Source organism: Diachasma alloeum, unplaced genomic scaffold (assembly GCF_001412515.2).
Source record: "Diachasma alloeum isolate Michigan unplaced genomic scaffold, Dall2.0 Dall_scaffold_00289, whole genome shotgun sequence".
Classification (NCBI taxonomy): domain Eukaryota; kingdom Metazoa; phylum Arthropoda; class Insecta; order Hymenoptera; family Braconidae; genus Diachasma; species Diachasma alloeum.
The window spans coordinates 1,461,812-1,476,629 of record NW_021680428.1 but is presented as its reverse complement, the minus strand read 5'-3'; the positions used below and the strand labels follow the sequence as shown (position 1 = coordinate 1,476,629).

Genomic DNA, 14,818 nt, shown 5'->3' with positions numbered 1-14,818 from the left:
CAAAGTTTTTTTTTTTCAAAATTTTCGGAAAAATATCGTGTATTCAAAATCGCGGCCAAAAATGATAACGAATGAACATTAAATGCAATTTGAAGGGAAAAAAACCGTGAAATTCCCAAATTTACTGAAAATTGAGTGAAATTTAATTTCAAGCAACAGAAAGTCACTATTCACCACCAAATTACGCTGAATTTCCAGTTAATTGAGATTTCAAGGATATATTCACCTGAGTTTCCATAAAATTCCCTAGAATAATTGAACTAAAATTTACAGTTCCAATAACTTTTCCATTAAATTGCGAATTTTCAATCACAAAATTCTTCGAAATTCTGGAAATCCATCACTTGCTGAAAATTTCCAAATACTGCATCCAAACTTTGAGCCAAAATTTTTTAACGATAGAGTTTCCCTTCAAAAATGCTAAAAATGTATTTAAAATAATTTTTTTGCAGGAGCTGTTCCACTTGCGGATCCTCAATAATCATTCCATTTCCTGTAATTCTAGACAGGTGTCTCAGCACTCCCGACGCACCCAAAGTCACAATCTTCTCCCTCGCATTATGCTGTTATTCATGGAGAAGAAAATTGAAGGAATAAAGAGTTTTGAAAATGACGCTGGTGGAGGGCGCCTGATTTATGCCCCCCAAAACTTTCACCCGACAATTGGAATGCTCGTCGACCGGTTGTTTGCGCTCATGGGCTCTTTCAGAGTTCGTGGACCCTCAGCCAATATGTCAGTTGAAAACACAAATGGTTTTATAAACATTTACAACAAAAAAAGTTGCCTGCATTTTCTTATTCTGAGATATTCAACTCAGCATTTCAGATTTTCAAATGCATTAACTGACGAAGTCTAAATTTAATTTGAAAAATTCTAAAATAATATTATTAAATAATAATTGCGTCCATTATTATTTAATTTTTTTAAATTTTCTTAAAAGGGATTTTTTCGCGAAAATAGACTTTAATAAGATCTATTTATTGATACCAATTAAAATTCATTGTTCATACAAATTCGAAAAAATTGATATTTTTGCAAAAATCGATCACTCAAAAAATTGTCATTAAAACGAAATTGTCATCAGAATATGATGGGGATCGCACAATTTGTTGTTGAGTTACAGCACATTGTTTATGCGAATTGAAAGAGAACATTTTTTTTTCATGATTACTGAAAGAATCATCAGTAATAGCATTTAAATCAGGGCTTGAAAAGTATATTTCAATGGCTTCTTAATCAAGTTGAAAAATGGTGAGAACAGCATCATTGCTTATCAATTAACACAATACCGTCATGAGTTTTTTATATAAAAATCTCTATCTCTATTAAACTCAGGTACCAGTCTATTATGTTGAATACTTATTCATATTGATTCATGGTCCCGACTAACTTCTGACAGAACCTGGGTTAAACTCTGGCTAAATCCTGAATAAACCCTGATTAAATCCCGGCTATACACTGATTAAACCTTGATTCAACCTTGATTAAACCCGGACTGAAAACGAATTCGAGTCTTGAGAGGGCCTGAATGTAGAATTACTTGACAGAACGAAATAATACGCAAAATTTTGATGACATTTCAATTGATGATAGTACTCTGGTATGAAAAAAGAGAAAAAGAGAATAGTGGAATAAGAATTGAAAAAAGAGAACCCACTCGGAAGGAACAATAACTATGCTCATTAATAAAAAAATGTAATTGTCCAATTAACAACTGAAATTAATCTTTTCCTCACAATTTACACTATTATCAATTTTTGGCTGCAGTTGTGGTTCAATTCTTGAATATTTTTATCAAGTTACAGCTTCACTGAAATTCCAATGAATTTCAAATGACATTAAAAATTCACGATTTTATTGAAAAAGTCAATGAACACTATAAATTTCAGTTCCATCATTCCATGAAAATCAATAGAAATCCGGGAAAATTCAGATTAAAAATTCGATTAAAAAAAAAATTACCAATACAGGCACGAAAAAACACCTGAAATATTCACAAACTCAACTAAAAAAAATCCCAAACAAAATACTGAAAAGTCGAGGACAAGACTCTCGCAAGCTCTCCCAAGAAACCCAATTCCCCACCCCAGAGCCTTCAACAACAGACTGTCCTCCAAAAAAAGCAAGAAAAAAATTGAATAACCGGATATTACAATCTAGATCGACAGGAAATTGAAAGACTTCACCGATGAATGCAAGGCGTTTATAAATCCCAATGCCTGAGATACATGAAAACGACATTTCGTATTAAAAGAGACGAGACTGCGTAGAATATGGCGCACCCGTTTCAACAGACAACCGCAGTGTGCACCAAGCGATAAAGACTACTAATTAGAGAGTCGTTCGAATGAAAAGTCATTTCGCAAGTTGCCCTTTTTTTTCTCTTCATTTTTTACATTTTTTTTTAAAAACGACGACACATTTGCCTTTGGATGAGTACATACAGCCGCTTAGTTGAATAAAGATAAACGTTCTTTAACACGGGCCCCGCTGCCCCCTTCTTACATCGCGCCACGAGAGTCCAGTGCAACATACGGCTTTTGCCAATGGCCAGTGTGCCTGGTGCACACGCTTTCACGCTGTGCATCTCACGCGCTTCATCCACACGAAAACGTGCCTCTGTGTGTCCCACATCGCTATCTCATTCTTCAATGTGGAATTATTTAATGGAAACATCCGTTCGTTTGCGAATAACTTGGACTAGGATTTATGCATTTTTGGGTATTGAAATGTTGGGGGAAACATTTGTTTAGCTTTTTTTGATGAATTTTTGACAAATTTTGGCTTGATTTTTTAGGAATTTATGAAGGGACGGTTCCACCGGAATTTTTGGGAATTCTGTGATTGAAAATTCACAATTTAGAGGAAAATCCGATGAAAACAGTAAATTTTAGCTTAATTGTTCCATAAAATTTTTCAATTTTTCCAAAAATCGATTGTCCCACGATAACTAAAAAAATGTTCTGAATTCATTGAATGATGGCTTAAAAAATTTGTTTGGATGCCCTTCTGACCGAGTTCGAAGATGAAGGCGATAGCAATAATCCTTGTTTTGATTTACATAAAAATTTGCAAAATTTTTGTATTTTTTGAAAATCGGAATTCCGGGGATATCTTGAGATATCACGCTTCAAATGAATTCAATTATAGCTTAAAATGTTGTTTTCAATGCCACACTGTCGAAGTTGAACGATAATTACGACAGCTATATCTGTTGATTTTATTTTTCCGATGATTTTTGCAAATTTCGAATTTTCCATCATACATTAATAATAATCGACAACGGCCTAAACGTGGCTTATGTAGACGACAAACCTGTGGACTGCAGAGCCGATAGAAAAGCCAATTTCAATAACTAGGAAACCGTTGAACGAAAATATAAACACCGAAACGTGAATAGGAAATACAGCTCCTGAAGTAAATGCCACGTAGTTAGGACGAGAATGTCAGCCCGTGAAGCACCAAAGGGGTGAGGGGAGTGATAGGACCGCAAAAAAGACAATCGTTTAAACGAAACAAAGGGATAATAAGAATAACGATAATGATAACACTCAGCTGAGTTGAAAATCTGACACAATTGTTTAAAAATAAATCCCATCAAATTTAATAACATAAAATAACCAATAAATTACACCCCAAAGAAAAAAATGATGTGCGAAATGACCATGCGGAAGCATACTACTAATTTATTCGCAAAAATAACTGTAGCACACGAAGACAAGCCAATGTACACAACACAACCCAAGCACACAGTTACTTACACCGGAATGAGATGTAAAACCCCTTGAATATCTCCAACAAGAACTCCACTTTTACATGCACCGTCTTATCTCCTCAGATCTGAGCCACCCCGACACGAAAAATTCTAATCCCTAATTTCCACGATAACAACACCTCCATTCGGAAGCAACAATTATGCAAATGCCTGGGAAAGCTCACCATTCCCATCCGGAAGTCCTTTTAAATCTAAAACTCCCTAATTAGTGACTTTTTCTCGACGGGGGGTCAAAAATAAAAGACCTCAAGGATCCCCCTTCGCCCCCTCAGCCGCAGTGAGCCAATGTAAAACGTTACGAAGTCCCGTGTAACGTACAATTAAATGATTGTGCCCCTTGAACTACTTCTACATTGTTGCACACAGTGTTTTGTAGAGGGCATACAAAGGAAGATGGATCACAATTGGGACGCGAACGGTACCAATGAATGGAATTGCATATAACCCATATAAATCGCACGAGTATTCTTGCAGGTTTCTTTACAGCCGTGGAGAATCTTTATTTATCCAGTCGATGGGCTTATTATATGTCTCATTTCTTACTCTTTGAGCTTTCCTTACCATTTTTATACTTCTCCAGGTGAGTTGAGCCGCACAGAGGCACATATTGAACACAAAAGAAGTGGGTCGGGAGGAAGAGCTAACTGACACTGACGCTTTCAGGATCAATATTAAGATAATACTCGATTTAAGGAGTTTCCCTTTTCACCTTGAATGCAGTAAAATGATGGGATTTATTTTTTTAATGTGAGAAATTGTTATGGAATTATTTATCACTTTGTCAACTTTTTTCATTCTTTAGGAAAAAAATTATCACAAAACAATTTTAGTTGGAGTTCTGTTTAAAAAAATTGGTAACTGGAAATAAATAGTCATTTTAATGAATGGTATTAAAATTATGTGGTTCATTTTTTTTTAATTAAGCAATTATTCTACAGTTGATTGTAATTTTTTTTACTTCTAAAATTCGTTAGGATGAAAATCATGAGAAAATAATTTTACTCGAACTTTAGTGTCGAAAAATTGGTAGTTAAAAATAAATAATTCTTTTAATGAATTTGTTTTCACCCTGAAGTTGAAGAATGTAAATTAAAGAATAAATGGTATTAAAATGATTTTATTTTTTCTTTGATTCAAGGAACTATTCTATAATTGTTCATCATTTTTAGACTTCTCGAATTCATTAGAATGAGAATTATCAGAAAATAATTTTATTGGGGCTTTAGTTAAAAAAAATTGGTAGTGAAAAATAAATAATTCTTTTAATGAATTTGTTTTCACCGCAAAGTTGAAGAAAGGAAATTAAGGGAATTAATAGAATTTAAATGATGTTATTTTTTTTTTTAATTAAGCAATTATTCTACAATTGCTAATTATTTTTCAAGCTTTTAAAATTATTTAAGATGAGTATTATCACAAAATAATTTTACTTAGACTTTCGTGTAAAAAAAATAATAACAAAAAAATAAATAATGCTTTTTACTGTCTTTTACTGAAATATTTTCCAAAAACTAAATCACGAATTTGTCAATAATAATGCGTCGATTTCAATATTTTTAATGGGTCACAGCACAAAAGGAGTGGGTCGAGAGGAAGAGTAAATTGACACTGACGTTTCCAGGGTCAATACTAAGACACTCGCCTCAACTACAGTTTCCCTTTTCACCTTGAAGCTCCAGAAAAAAATCAAGTGAATGAATGCAGTATTAAATTAATATTATTTATTTTTCGAATATACGCAATTATTCCACATTTTTTAATAATTCTACCACTCGGAAAATTCTGCCTTTAGTTTTCCCTAATCATTCCGGAATTCACGAGAGACGACCAAAATTATTATGAAATCCTGCTCAACTATCCTCGAAAGAAATTGACCAATCAATCTTGATATCTTCATTAATTATCCACTCATCTTAACAACAAATTCATTCTAGAAGAAAACGCCAATGACCTGTTCTGCAGCTACGAATATTTCCAATAAAAATTCAGTTTATAGTTTCACTAAAAAGCACTCACCACCAAGACAATTCACCATCCAACGATTCGTTCCACTCGCAAAACTCTCTCATCAGTTCATCTCCAGTTGAAATTGATTCCTCACGTCCCCATCACTCCCCCATCAATCGAACCCCGCCAAGATCAATAATTCGTACGACGATACCTCCCAACATCCAAGTCAACACTAGCATCACTCTCCGAGACAAGTTCAATAATCGCCCTTATCACAGTATCCTCCTGCGACTGCTCCTTAATACTCCCCGGATGCGTAATCTTGTGCTCCAGCAATTTATCCATCTCCTCCCTGAGCCTCTGAATGATGCCAGCAGTCGTCTGTTTGCACAGAAACGAGATAGAATCATTAAGCACAATCAAAGACCTCTGGCCTTGAGCTCTGATGGAGCTCTTCGGTGCAGCGAAAATCAGTGCTGCTTCATTGACACAGGTTGTGTCGTGCAAATAAATAGCCGTTGACTTTTGCTTGAGGAAGTACGTGACATACGGCGAAGGCAAGTGTTTGGCCCTTGCATTGACACTACTAGGATGAATCTTGACTGTACCATCCTCAGACGTCTTGAGCTTCGGAAAGTTCCCATGATTCTTGACAGTAGCAATATTAGGATACAATCCTGCGCAGACAATCGCCTTGATCATCGCGAAGTTATGAGAATTCCTGTTGGACCGCTCGTCACTGGGGTCCTCACTCTCCAGGAACTTCATGTCATACAAGTGCCTCGCAAACTGCCCCTTCATGTCCACCAGCAGCTTCAGAGTATTCCACGACAAGAAGTTCTCCGAGCAAAACCTCCCGGCGTTTCTGGATCGCAAAGCCCTCTCGTACTGCCTCACAGCTTCAGCGAGTGCAATGTGATCGCTGTAATGTCCCATCCCGAGATCCAACTTGGCTCTGTTCGCCTCCTCCTCCTTCCCGAGAGGGCAGTAGAAAGCATCCTTAAAAGCCAGACTAGCAGCAATCCCGAAGACAGGCTCCACACAGGAGAACATGGACGCCCACAGGACCATCTTCCCCGTTCTGGGGTCAAGAGGTAGCTTCGCGAGATGGTACCCCAGAGGCGTCAGGTGCTCATTAGCATCGAGAGCGTTAAGGGTTCTCAGTAGCTCCAAGGAGAGGTGAATCGCCCGATCCTCCGGCGGATCGATCACACTCCCGAGGAAGACCTCGACCCTTCCTAACTGCAATATCTTCGCTTGCAGGATGACCTGCTCCAGAGGTGTCCTCAACATCTCCGGCGTCGGGTATTGATCGAACGTCATCTCCCTCGCTCTCGTGTACAACCTGTAAACCTCTCCAGGCTGAACCCTCCCAGCCCTCCCCCTCCTCTGCTTGGCATTCGCCATCGAGATCCACTCGGGCTCTAGTGTCTCCAAGTTCTTCGCGATATCGAATCTCGTGAGTTTCGTTCGCCCGCAATCCACGACGAACACAACATCCTCGATAGTGATGGACGTCTCGGCGATTGACGTCGCAATGATAATCTTCCTGACACCCGGCACCGGAGGTCGGAAAATCAGTCGCTGATCGACTGTCGGAAGTCGCGAGTGAAGGGGGTAAATGTGGAACCTGTGGGAGGGGAACTTTCCCGACTCCAGGAGACTCTTGTTAAGCTTCGATATGTCCATCATCCCCGGTAGAAACACGAGAATGGCCCCGGGGCCTTTCGCCGACGAAATCCACACCAAAAGTTCCTGAATCAACTCCAACGACAGCACTTCGCTGTTCGGATTTCGCAGCTCATTGGTCACGTAAGGGGGGTACGACCCCTCGGCCTCCATCTGCCTCACCGCGGGCTCAACGAAACCCTCGAAATCACTCGCCTTTTCCTTCATCTCCTTGAACTTCTTCATATGCTTCTTGTAGTTGTCAGGGAGCTTCTGAGCCGGAGGGAATCGGAACCTCGTCACCTCGAGGATGTCCTCGAGGTAGAACTCCCTGACGGGATAGGTGAACCCTGGGATGTGGATGTTGGGACAGTTGTCGTAGTAACGAGCAAAAGTCTCAGAGTTCAGGGTAGCGCTCATCAGGATGACTTTGAGGTCTGGCCGTTTGGGGATGACCTGCTTCAAGAGAGTGATTATGAAGTCGCTCTCTGTGTTTCGCTCGTGTATTTCGTCGAGGATTATGTGGGAGAAGTCCCGCAATGCGGGATCCCCCTGCATGTACTGGAGAAGGAGCCCAGTCGTGCAGAAGAGCATGCTACCGTAATCCCTGGACATGACCTTCTCCAGACGTATTTGGTAACCGACGGATCTACCTAAGGGCTCAGCACGCTCTGCGGCCACTCTCTCGGCCACCGAAATCGCGGATATTCTTCGCGGCTGCGTGCACACGATTTTCGTCGTGCTACCCCGGCCCCTCTCAATCTCATCGTCTAGGATAAATTGAGCTACTTGCGTCGTTTTACCGCAACCCGTCTCACCGCTGATCACGAGAACCTGATTTCCGTGGATCAGATCGAGAATTTCCTCACGCATTTTGTAGGACGGCAATTTCGAACGAAAGTCCAACATTCGTTGATAATCATCGAGAGATTCTCGGTCGCTTTGTTCGTCTATTAATTGTTTGTCGATTTTATCGTTTTTTATCAGTTTTGAAGTCATTAATAACGCGCGAGACAGGTTCTGTTGAATACTCCCGGAAACAATGTCGAGAAACTTTCGCTTGAATTGGGAATCTTTGATGTGGTTGTATTTGTCGTTGAAGTAGTCGGTCGCCTCGTCCGGCGAGTCGGACTCCTGGGCGTAGGGGGTTTTCAAGCGGGTCAGGAGGGTCTCCACGGTCTCCTCGACCATCGGGGCGAGGGAGAAGTAGTGCTCTTTTGCATCGTTTTTACGGGCTTTGTCGCGGTAATATAAACCTATTTCCTTGCCTTTTAGACCGGGTGGGTGACCACCGCGACCTCGACCTCGACCTCCGCCACGGGGGTGACCGACGCCGTTGTGACGACGATCGTGGGAGTTGCCGGGGGCTGGGTCTCCTGGTGGACAAAGGAGGGTTCACTGTGAAAATGCGGGGGGTGAGGGCTGGGGCGGGGGTCTACTTTCAACTAGAAGACTTTTAGACTTGGAAAATTTACATGAATGAAATAGGGGCGCGTGCAGTAGTGAAGCGGCTAAACGATTCAAAAGGCAATGGGACTTATCCAATTTTGACTTCGGTGATAAGTTTATTCGTGGCGAGACGACTGTTTAGCAAAACCCAAATTCTTATATCATGATCTGGGTATTTATAGTGTAAGAATTTGGTTTTGCTAAATAGTCGTCTGATGACGTGTTCCATTGCCTCTTAAGGATATCCAAATAGTTTTTTTTATCCAGCGAAATGATTTTATTATTTAAAGTCTGCAGGTCTGAATTTGAGTATCGATATACGGAAACGTTAGAATACATTTTAAAAATCTGAAAAAATGAGTTTACTTTTGGAGAAAGATTGATGAAATAATTGGAAAATTGCAATTTTTCAAAATTAGGAGCATGTTTATAAATAATTTATAAACAATCGATTTTCCACCATGAAAATCAGTTTTCGGAATTTTACAAGAAATCGATTTGATGTCTACAAAAATTTCCGAAAGTTTAAACAATTTCAATTATATTTTTATGAACAATGAGTGTTTAAAAACAGAATAATTCGGTGCAGAATGTAATTAGAATGATGCTGAATATTCATGATTTTTTTTAAATTTTTCTCACGCAATTTAATTACTTTACCAATCTGTAAGATATCCTTAAGTGAGTTTTCAAGGGATATCTCCGAATCTAAGAGAGATAACCAAATTTTTGTAATTACCTTTTTTGTAGCTCTCAATTTGCTCTACAAAAAATGTTATGGGGAAAAGTTTGCTATTTGCCTTAGATTCCAAGATATTCATTGAAAACTGGTCAGTTTATAGTCAAAATCGACTTGAGCCGTTTTACCGCTTCGCTGCTGAATGATATTACATCAATCCCCAAATAATGATTTCAATTGTTGTTCAATTATTAATTTTTCGCATATCGTTGATGGAAAAATAATTAAGAAAAAAAACTGATAATAAAAATTGAAAAATTTGGATAGAATTTGTTTCTACTTTAAGCTACAAAACAAATCATAAAAGAATGAGAGCAATTAAGTCATCTCGTTCCAACACTTCACTTGGAAATTGACAAAATATTTTGGAAACTAATGGAGTGGAAGCAACACGTCAAGAGATTATTTTGATACTTCATTGAATTTAAAAGAAAAAACCTTTTATCATTTTTGAGAAATTTATTCCTGAGATTATTCCCGAATTAACGAAAGTTATACTATTTTCCTCGAAGGGTTCAGTGAATAAATAACGAAAGGAACTGCTGAATTTCCGGAGAAGAATGTTGAATTTTTTTTTAACAGCACATCATTTTTCTACAAGAAAAGTCTCTCAATGAGTTCCCACAAATCCTATTGGATTTATTAACAATAAAATTGAATAAAATAAACATTTCTCTTTATATTTTTTTCGCCTATTTCTGAAGCTGTAACCCTGTACCAATAATAGAATAACAACAACAAAAATGAGACACCAAAAAAACAAAAAGAAATGTTATTATTAAAATTGTTAATATTAATCAAGATAAATTAACCCTTTTGTTAAAAAATTATTCTTCTCAGTGAAGACTTAATCTCTTTCAAGTCCTCTTTAATTCCATTGACAACAAAACCCTAAAAGTTTATATTTTTGTAATTATTTTTGCGAGATAAAATGAATATTCTTTTTCCTATTTTTTCGATTATTTCTAAAGCTATAACCCTGTAACAATAGAATAACAACAACAGAATAACAACAACAAAAATCAAACACTAAAAAGACAAAAAAAGTCTGTTCTTGTAAAAATTGTGGATAATTAATCGAAATAAATTAACCCTTTTGTTAAAAAAATATTTTTCCAATGAATTCTCAATCTCTTCTGAGTTCTCTTCACTTCCATCAACACCAAGACCCTAAAAATCTATATTTTTTTCATAATTACTATTCCTGCACTCAATGACAATTTTTGGAGGTTGGAAAAAACTAACAATCCCCAGGAAAAATTACCTGACTGTCCGTAACGGGAGTGTCCACCCCCTCGCTGATCAGTCCACGAAAACCTCGACATCTTCCTCAACCCCTTATTTACCAAACAATTCAATAAACCGTATACATAAACGTTTACATTGTTTTCATCAGAAATTTTGTTGCGTCCTCTGACACAAGCGCTGACGTAAAGTGCTTGGCCCAGTCGGTAAGCGCAGAAACTATTTGCACCACTGGAGTCAATTGGGCAACAATCCACGCACTTCATCTCCCGAAAATATTTTTACACCGAACGTAAATGATTTCCCTCATCCCAGAAATTTTTAATTAATTTTTTATCGTCATTTTCCAGTGGGCGATCGACATTTTCGGGTGTCAAGTTGATAACCGGAAATCAATTTCAAATTTGACCCCCACTTGACGCTTCTTTTTCCGGTCCTTTTGTCGGGTGTATTGGACTGATACCAAAATGGTAAGATCGGTCATCGTTAATTTACTAATTAATCCCAACGAAATACCTGGAATTATCGATGTCAGTGTCGTCAGGAGGAGATTCTCCACCGTTCCATCATGATATTTATGGGATTGCATTATCCGAGTGATTAAAAAGTTCTGTTTTGTGACGAGTGAGGTTATGGTGACCCATGGACAATTTATTTATTGGCATTGCCAACGTGAATCGTGTTTTGCAGTCGACAAATGATGAAAATCACAACAGAAACGAGTCGATGGTTCAATTTAATTAATTCACGGTTTGACACAATTTCTGGGGAAATGTTCACGTTTATGAAGCAGCTGTTAATTTCTTGGTTATGTCGAGTGTTTTGAAGCTAGCCCGTGGCACTGACCATCGATATTCTCCTCCAAAATGATTTTACGGACGAGAATGGCAGTGGAATGGAGCAGTTGAGGTTTTAATGGCTTGTTTATTTCTGTTGCAATTAGGCCAAACGTACAAAGAAGGTTGGAATCACCGGGAAGTACGGTACCCGTTATGGTGCCTCCCTCAGGAAGATGGTGAAGAAGATGGAAATCACCCAACACAGTAAATACACCTGCACCTTCTGTGGCAAGGTAGGAATAACAATTCTATGAATTAAGAGTGAAATTTACGAATTAGTTCAAACGGTCTTTTACTGTTGACCAGTTTTTGTTGGATATCTCGAAATCTAGGGGGGATAGCGAAATCTTTGTCATGACCTTTTTTGGAGACCGATAAGAGGGCTACAAAAAATGTCATTACGGAAATCTCGGTATCTTGCTTAGTTTCGGAGATATTCCTCGACAACTCAACTTGGGGAAAAACCGACTAAAATGACGAAATTCACAAATCACGAAATTTCGGTTTGTTGGTTTTTCCTGGGGCAAGAACTTATTGCCTCCCTCAAGTGTTCGATGAATTCAATAATTATCCTGGATTTAGAGGACAATTTCGAGAAGTTTTGAAGGAAATTTCATACATTGATAAATAAAATTTGTTGGAAGTTGCTTTCAGTCTATTGGAGACATTCCTAAAATGATGGATTGAATGTTTTTCAAGCTGTATTATTCTATAAAATCACGTTTCACATGATTTCAATATGAATAAAAGGGTATTTTTATATGAATGACAAATAGAATAGAAATTCATTGAATAAAAAATGAGAAATTTTTTTGTTCGAATCATTTAATCCTTAACGAAATGGGAAGTTCTTCTTTAATATTGTATTTTCCCACTGGGAAAAATTCTAAATTTCGTAGACGTTGAAGGGGAAAAAATAAAGTTTCAAATTTCACAGGAAATTAAATGGAATTCCAAATTTTTTACAAGCAGGAAGAGAATATCCCAAATTACTTAAATTTTCATTTCATTTTCAAGAAATAATTGAACTTCAGCCTACAGTCTTCATTGATTCATCAAATTATGAAACCTCAATCACGAAATTCCTTGAAATTTCGATGGAACTCTCAATCGATAAATTTCCTAAGAACTGTACTAAAAATTTCAGCCAAAAATGATCAACTCTGCAGTGAAATAATAGCCGAATTCATCATTAACTGTTTCGTCTTGACCTATTAAATTATCAATTATTTTTATCTACATGAACATGAATGGAAATGGAATGAAAATACAAACAACTAAACGATTCGTACATTTCTGTTTAACCAGGATGCCATGAAACGCAGTGTCGTTGGAATCTGGTCCTGCAAACGTTGCAAGAGGACAGTTGCTGGAGGTGCCTGGGTATACGCCACGACAGCTGCAGCATCCGTCAGATCAGCAGTCAGAAGATTGCGTGAAGTTAAGGAACAGTAAATTATAAACTCAATAAAAAACTTTTACAAGTACTCCTGCCTTCCCTTCATTTCCCTGGAAAAAACACCCCAATCAACCTATTCAAATAAAACACTAGACATTTTTTGCAATCGTCACTACTCATCAGTGAGCAATTGAATAAGTGGAAAGAACACCAAAAAATGCCACGAATTGGGCAATGAATTAACTTAAAACATGAGACATTTTTGTAACAAATTTGTGTATTTATCGATATTCATAGAACTACAAGCAAGATGGAAAGTTTCTCTGTTCATTAAAAAGTTCACCTATGTGCTGATGGAATGGAGCAAGATATTTCTTCAACATATCCTAAACATTATTGTAAAAATTAAATCTAACAAGAGAATTAGGATAAAATACTGTCGAGACACATTATCCAGTCCTTCATCACATGAACAAGAAAACTCGTACCCAAAAATATACAGAAAAAAGGTGACAATCTGATCAATTAATTACAAAAAATTCAACTAATCAATGGAAGAACGAAGGAATTAGAACAATTGGTTCTGTCACAACACTTGAATCACCTCTCGAGTACACTTAAAGGGGGGAGAAGGAAATTAAAATTGTTATTCTGTGATTTTTTCTACTCTCAATCATACAGAAGAGATTCTGACATCTGTACAAAAATAAATACTGCAATTCTTAAAAGAAATTCATTAAATACAATCGAAGCTTCAGGTAAATGGAACTCCCACCTCATTAATGTATAATTTTCTATAATCTCTTCTCTAGAAACTGTATTAAATTGTCTGGGGCCTCAACAGCTGAGACTCGAGTGCAAATAGTATTGTCCGAATATTCATTGTTCGCTAATTAGAAGAATTAAAAAAATCTCATGGTAATGTCGCAAGGATAACGAGTACAATCTCCAATAATCATCACTGAGCAATTGAATAAGTGGGAAGAGCGCCAGCGAATGTCATCGATTCAGTAATTAATTAAAATGAGTTGATAAGTATTTTCCCACTCCGAGGCGAATGAAATTCATCTCAAATATCCAATTCCCCCCAGAGTGAGTGATTTTACGACGAAAAGTCGTTTGAAAATTTCCTATGAGTAAAGTTTTATGAATTTTGTCGTAAAATCAGTCGTTCTGGAGATGAATGGCTCACCATATCGTTCAAGAATGCAATATCTCACGCACTTTTTCCTCATCTCCTCATTTCCCTCAACTACAGACCTGGTAACTAAGTAAGTAAAACCCTAAGACAGATCTGAATGATAAGTACAGTATTGAAGATCGATATTCTCGTCAGTATAATTTTTAATTATGTTTCAATCTTCGTAAGAGCGTGATGGAGGAACACGAAAGGACTCTTTCCCCGTACGTTTCCAAATAAATTCTACGATATTCTAAGTAATTCATCATTGCGACCTACATTCAAACAATGTCTCAATGTCGAGACACTTTCATTCTTATATCAAACCCAATTGCACTCATCTTACACTGTTAGAAAATTACTCCCGAAATTTCGAGTAAAAATTTTTACTCATTTATTTGGGATTTCCACACGTCTTGTTTTGATTCTACTAATAATTTTATCTCAAATTCAATTCTAATTTAAACATCTAGAGAATTATATTTGATTGAAAAAATTCAAGAGAAAAAATCAATAGAATCTGATTTTTTTATATAAATTATTTTATTTTAATTCAATTTTTTATTTATTCAT

The 14,818-nt window shown here is 37.2% G+C and overlaps 2 protein-coding genes across 2 annotated transcripts; one reads left to right on the top strand and one right to left on the bottom strand.

Annotated features, from left to right (window-relative positions):
• Positions 1-5,482: 5,482 nt before the first annotated feature.
• Positions 5,483-11,001, bottom strand: LOC107038856 (ATP-dependent DNA/RNA helicase DHX36). The gene is made up of 2 exons (XM_015258164.1): positions 10,847-11,001; positions 5,483-8,770 (listed from the first exon to the last, which is right to left on the bottom strand). The coding sequence occupies exons 1-2, from the start codon at positions 10,905-10,907 to the stop codon at positions 5,916-5,918; spliced, it is 2,916 nt and encodes a 971-aa protein (XP_015113650.1). The 5' UTR covers positions 10,908-11,001; the 3' UTR covers positions 5,483-5,915.
• A 193-nt stretch (positions 11,002-11,194) lies between these two features.
• On the top strand, positions 11,195-13,153 carry LOC107039014 (60S ribosomal protein L37a). The gene is made up of 3 exons (XM_015258437.1): positions 11,195-11,297; positions 11,771-11,899; positions 12,975-13,153. Exons 1-3 carry the CDS (start codon positions 11,295-11,297, stop codon positions 13,119-13,121), a joined length of 279 nt encoding a protein of 92 aa, XP_015113923.1. The 5' UTR covers positions 11,195-11,294; the 3' UTR covers positions 13,122-13,153.
• The last annotated feature ends 1,665 nt before the right edge of the window (positions 13,154-14,818 follow it).

Excerpts from the sequence above, each read along its gene's own strand:
- LOC107038856 (XM_015258164.1), bottom strand. The coding sequence starts at position 10,907 with ATGTCGAGGTTTTCGTGGACTGATCAGCGAGGGGGTGGACACTCCCGT. Across the intron at positions 8,771-10,846 it reads CTCCCGTTACGGACAGTCAG|GAGACCCAGCCCCCGGCAAC; the intron begins GTAATTTTTCCT and ends TTTGTCCACCAG.
- LOC107039014 (XM_015258437.1), top strand. Across the intron at positions 11,900-12,974 it reads CCTGCACCTTCTGTGGCAAG|GATGCCATGAAACGCAGTGT; the intron begins GTAGGAATAACA and ends CTGTTTAACCAG.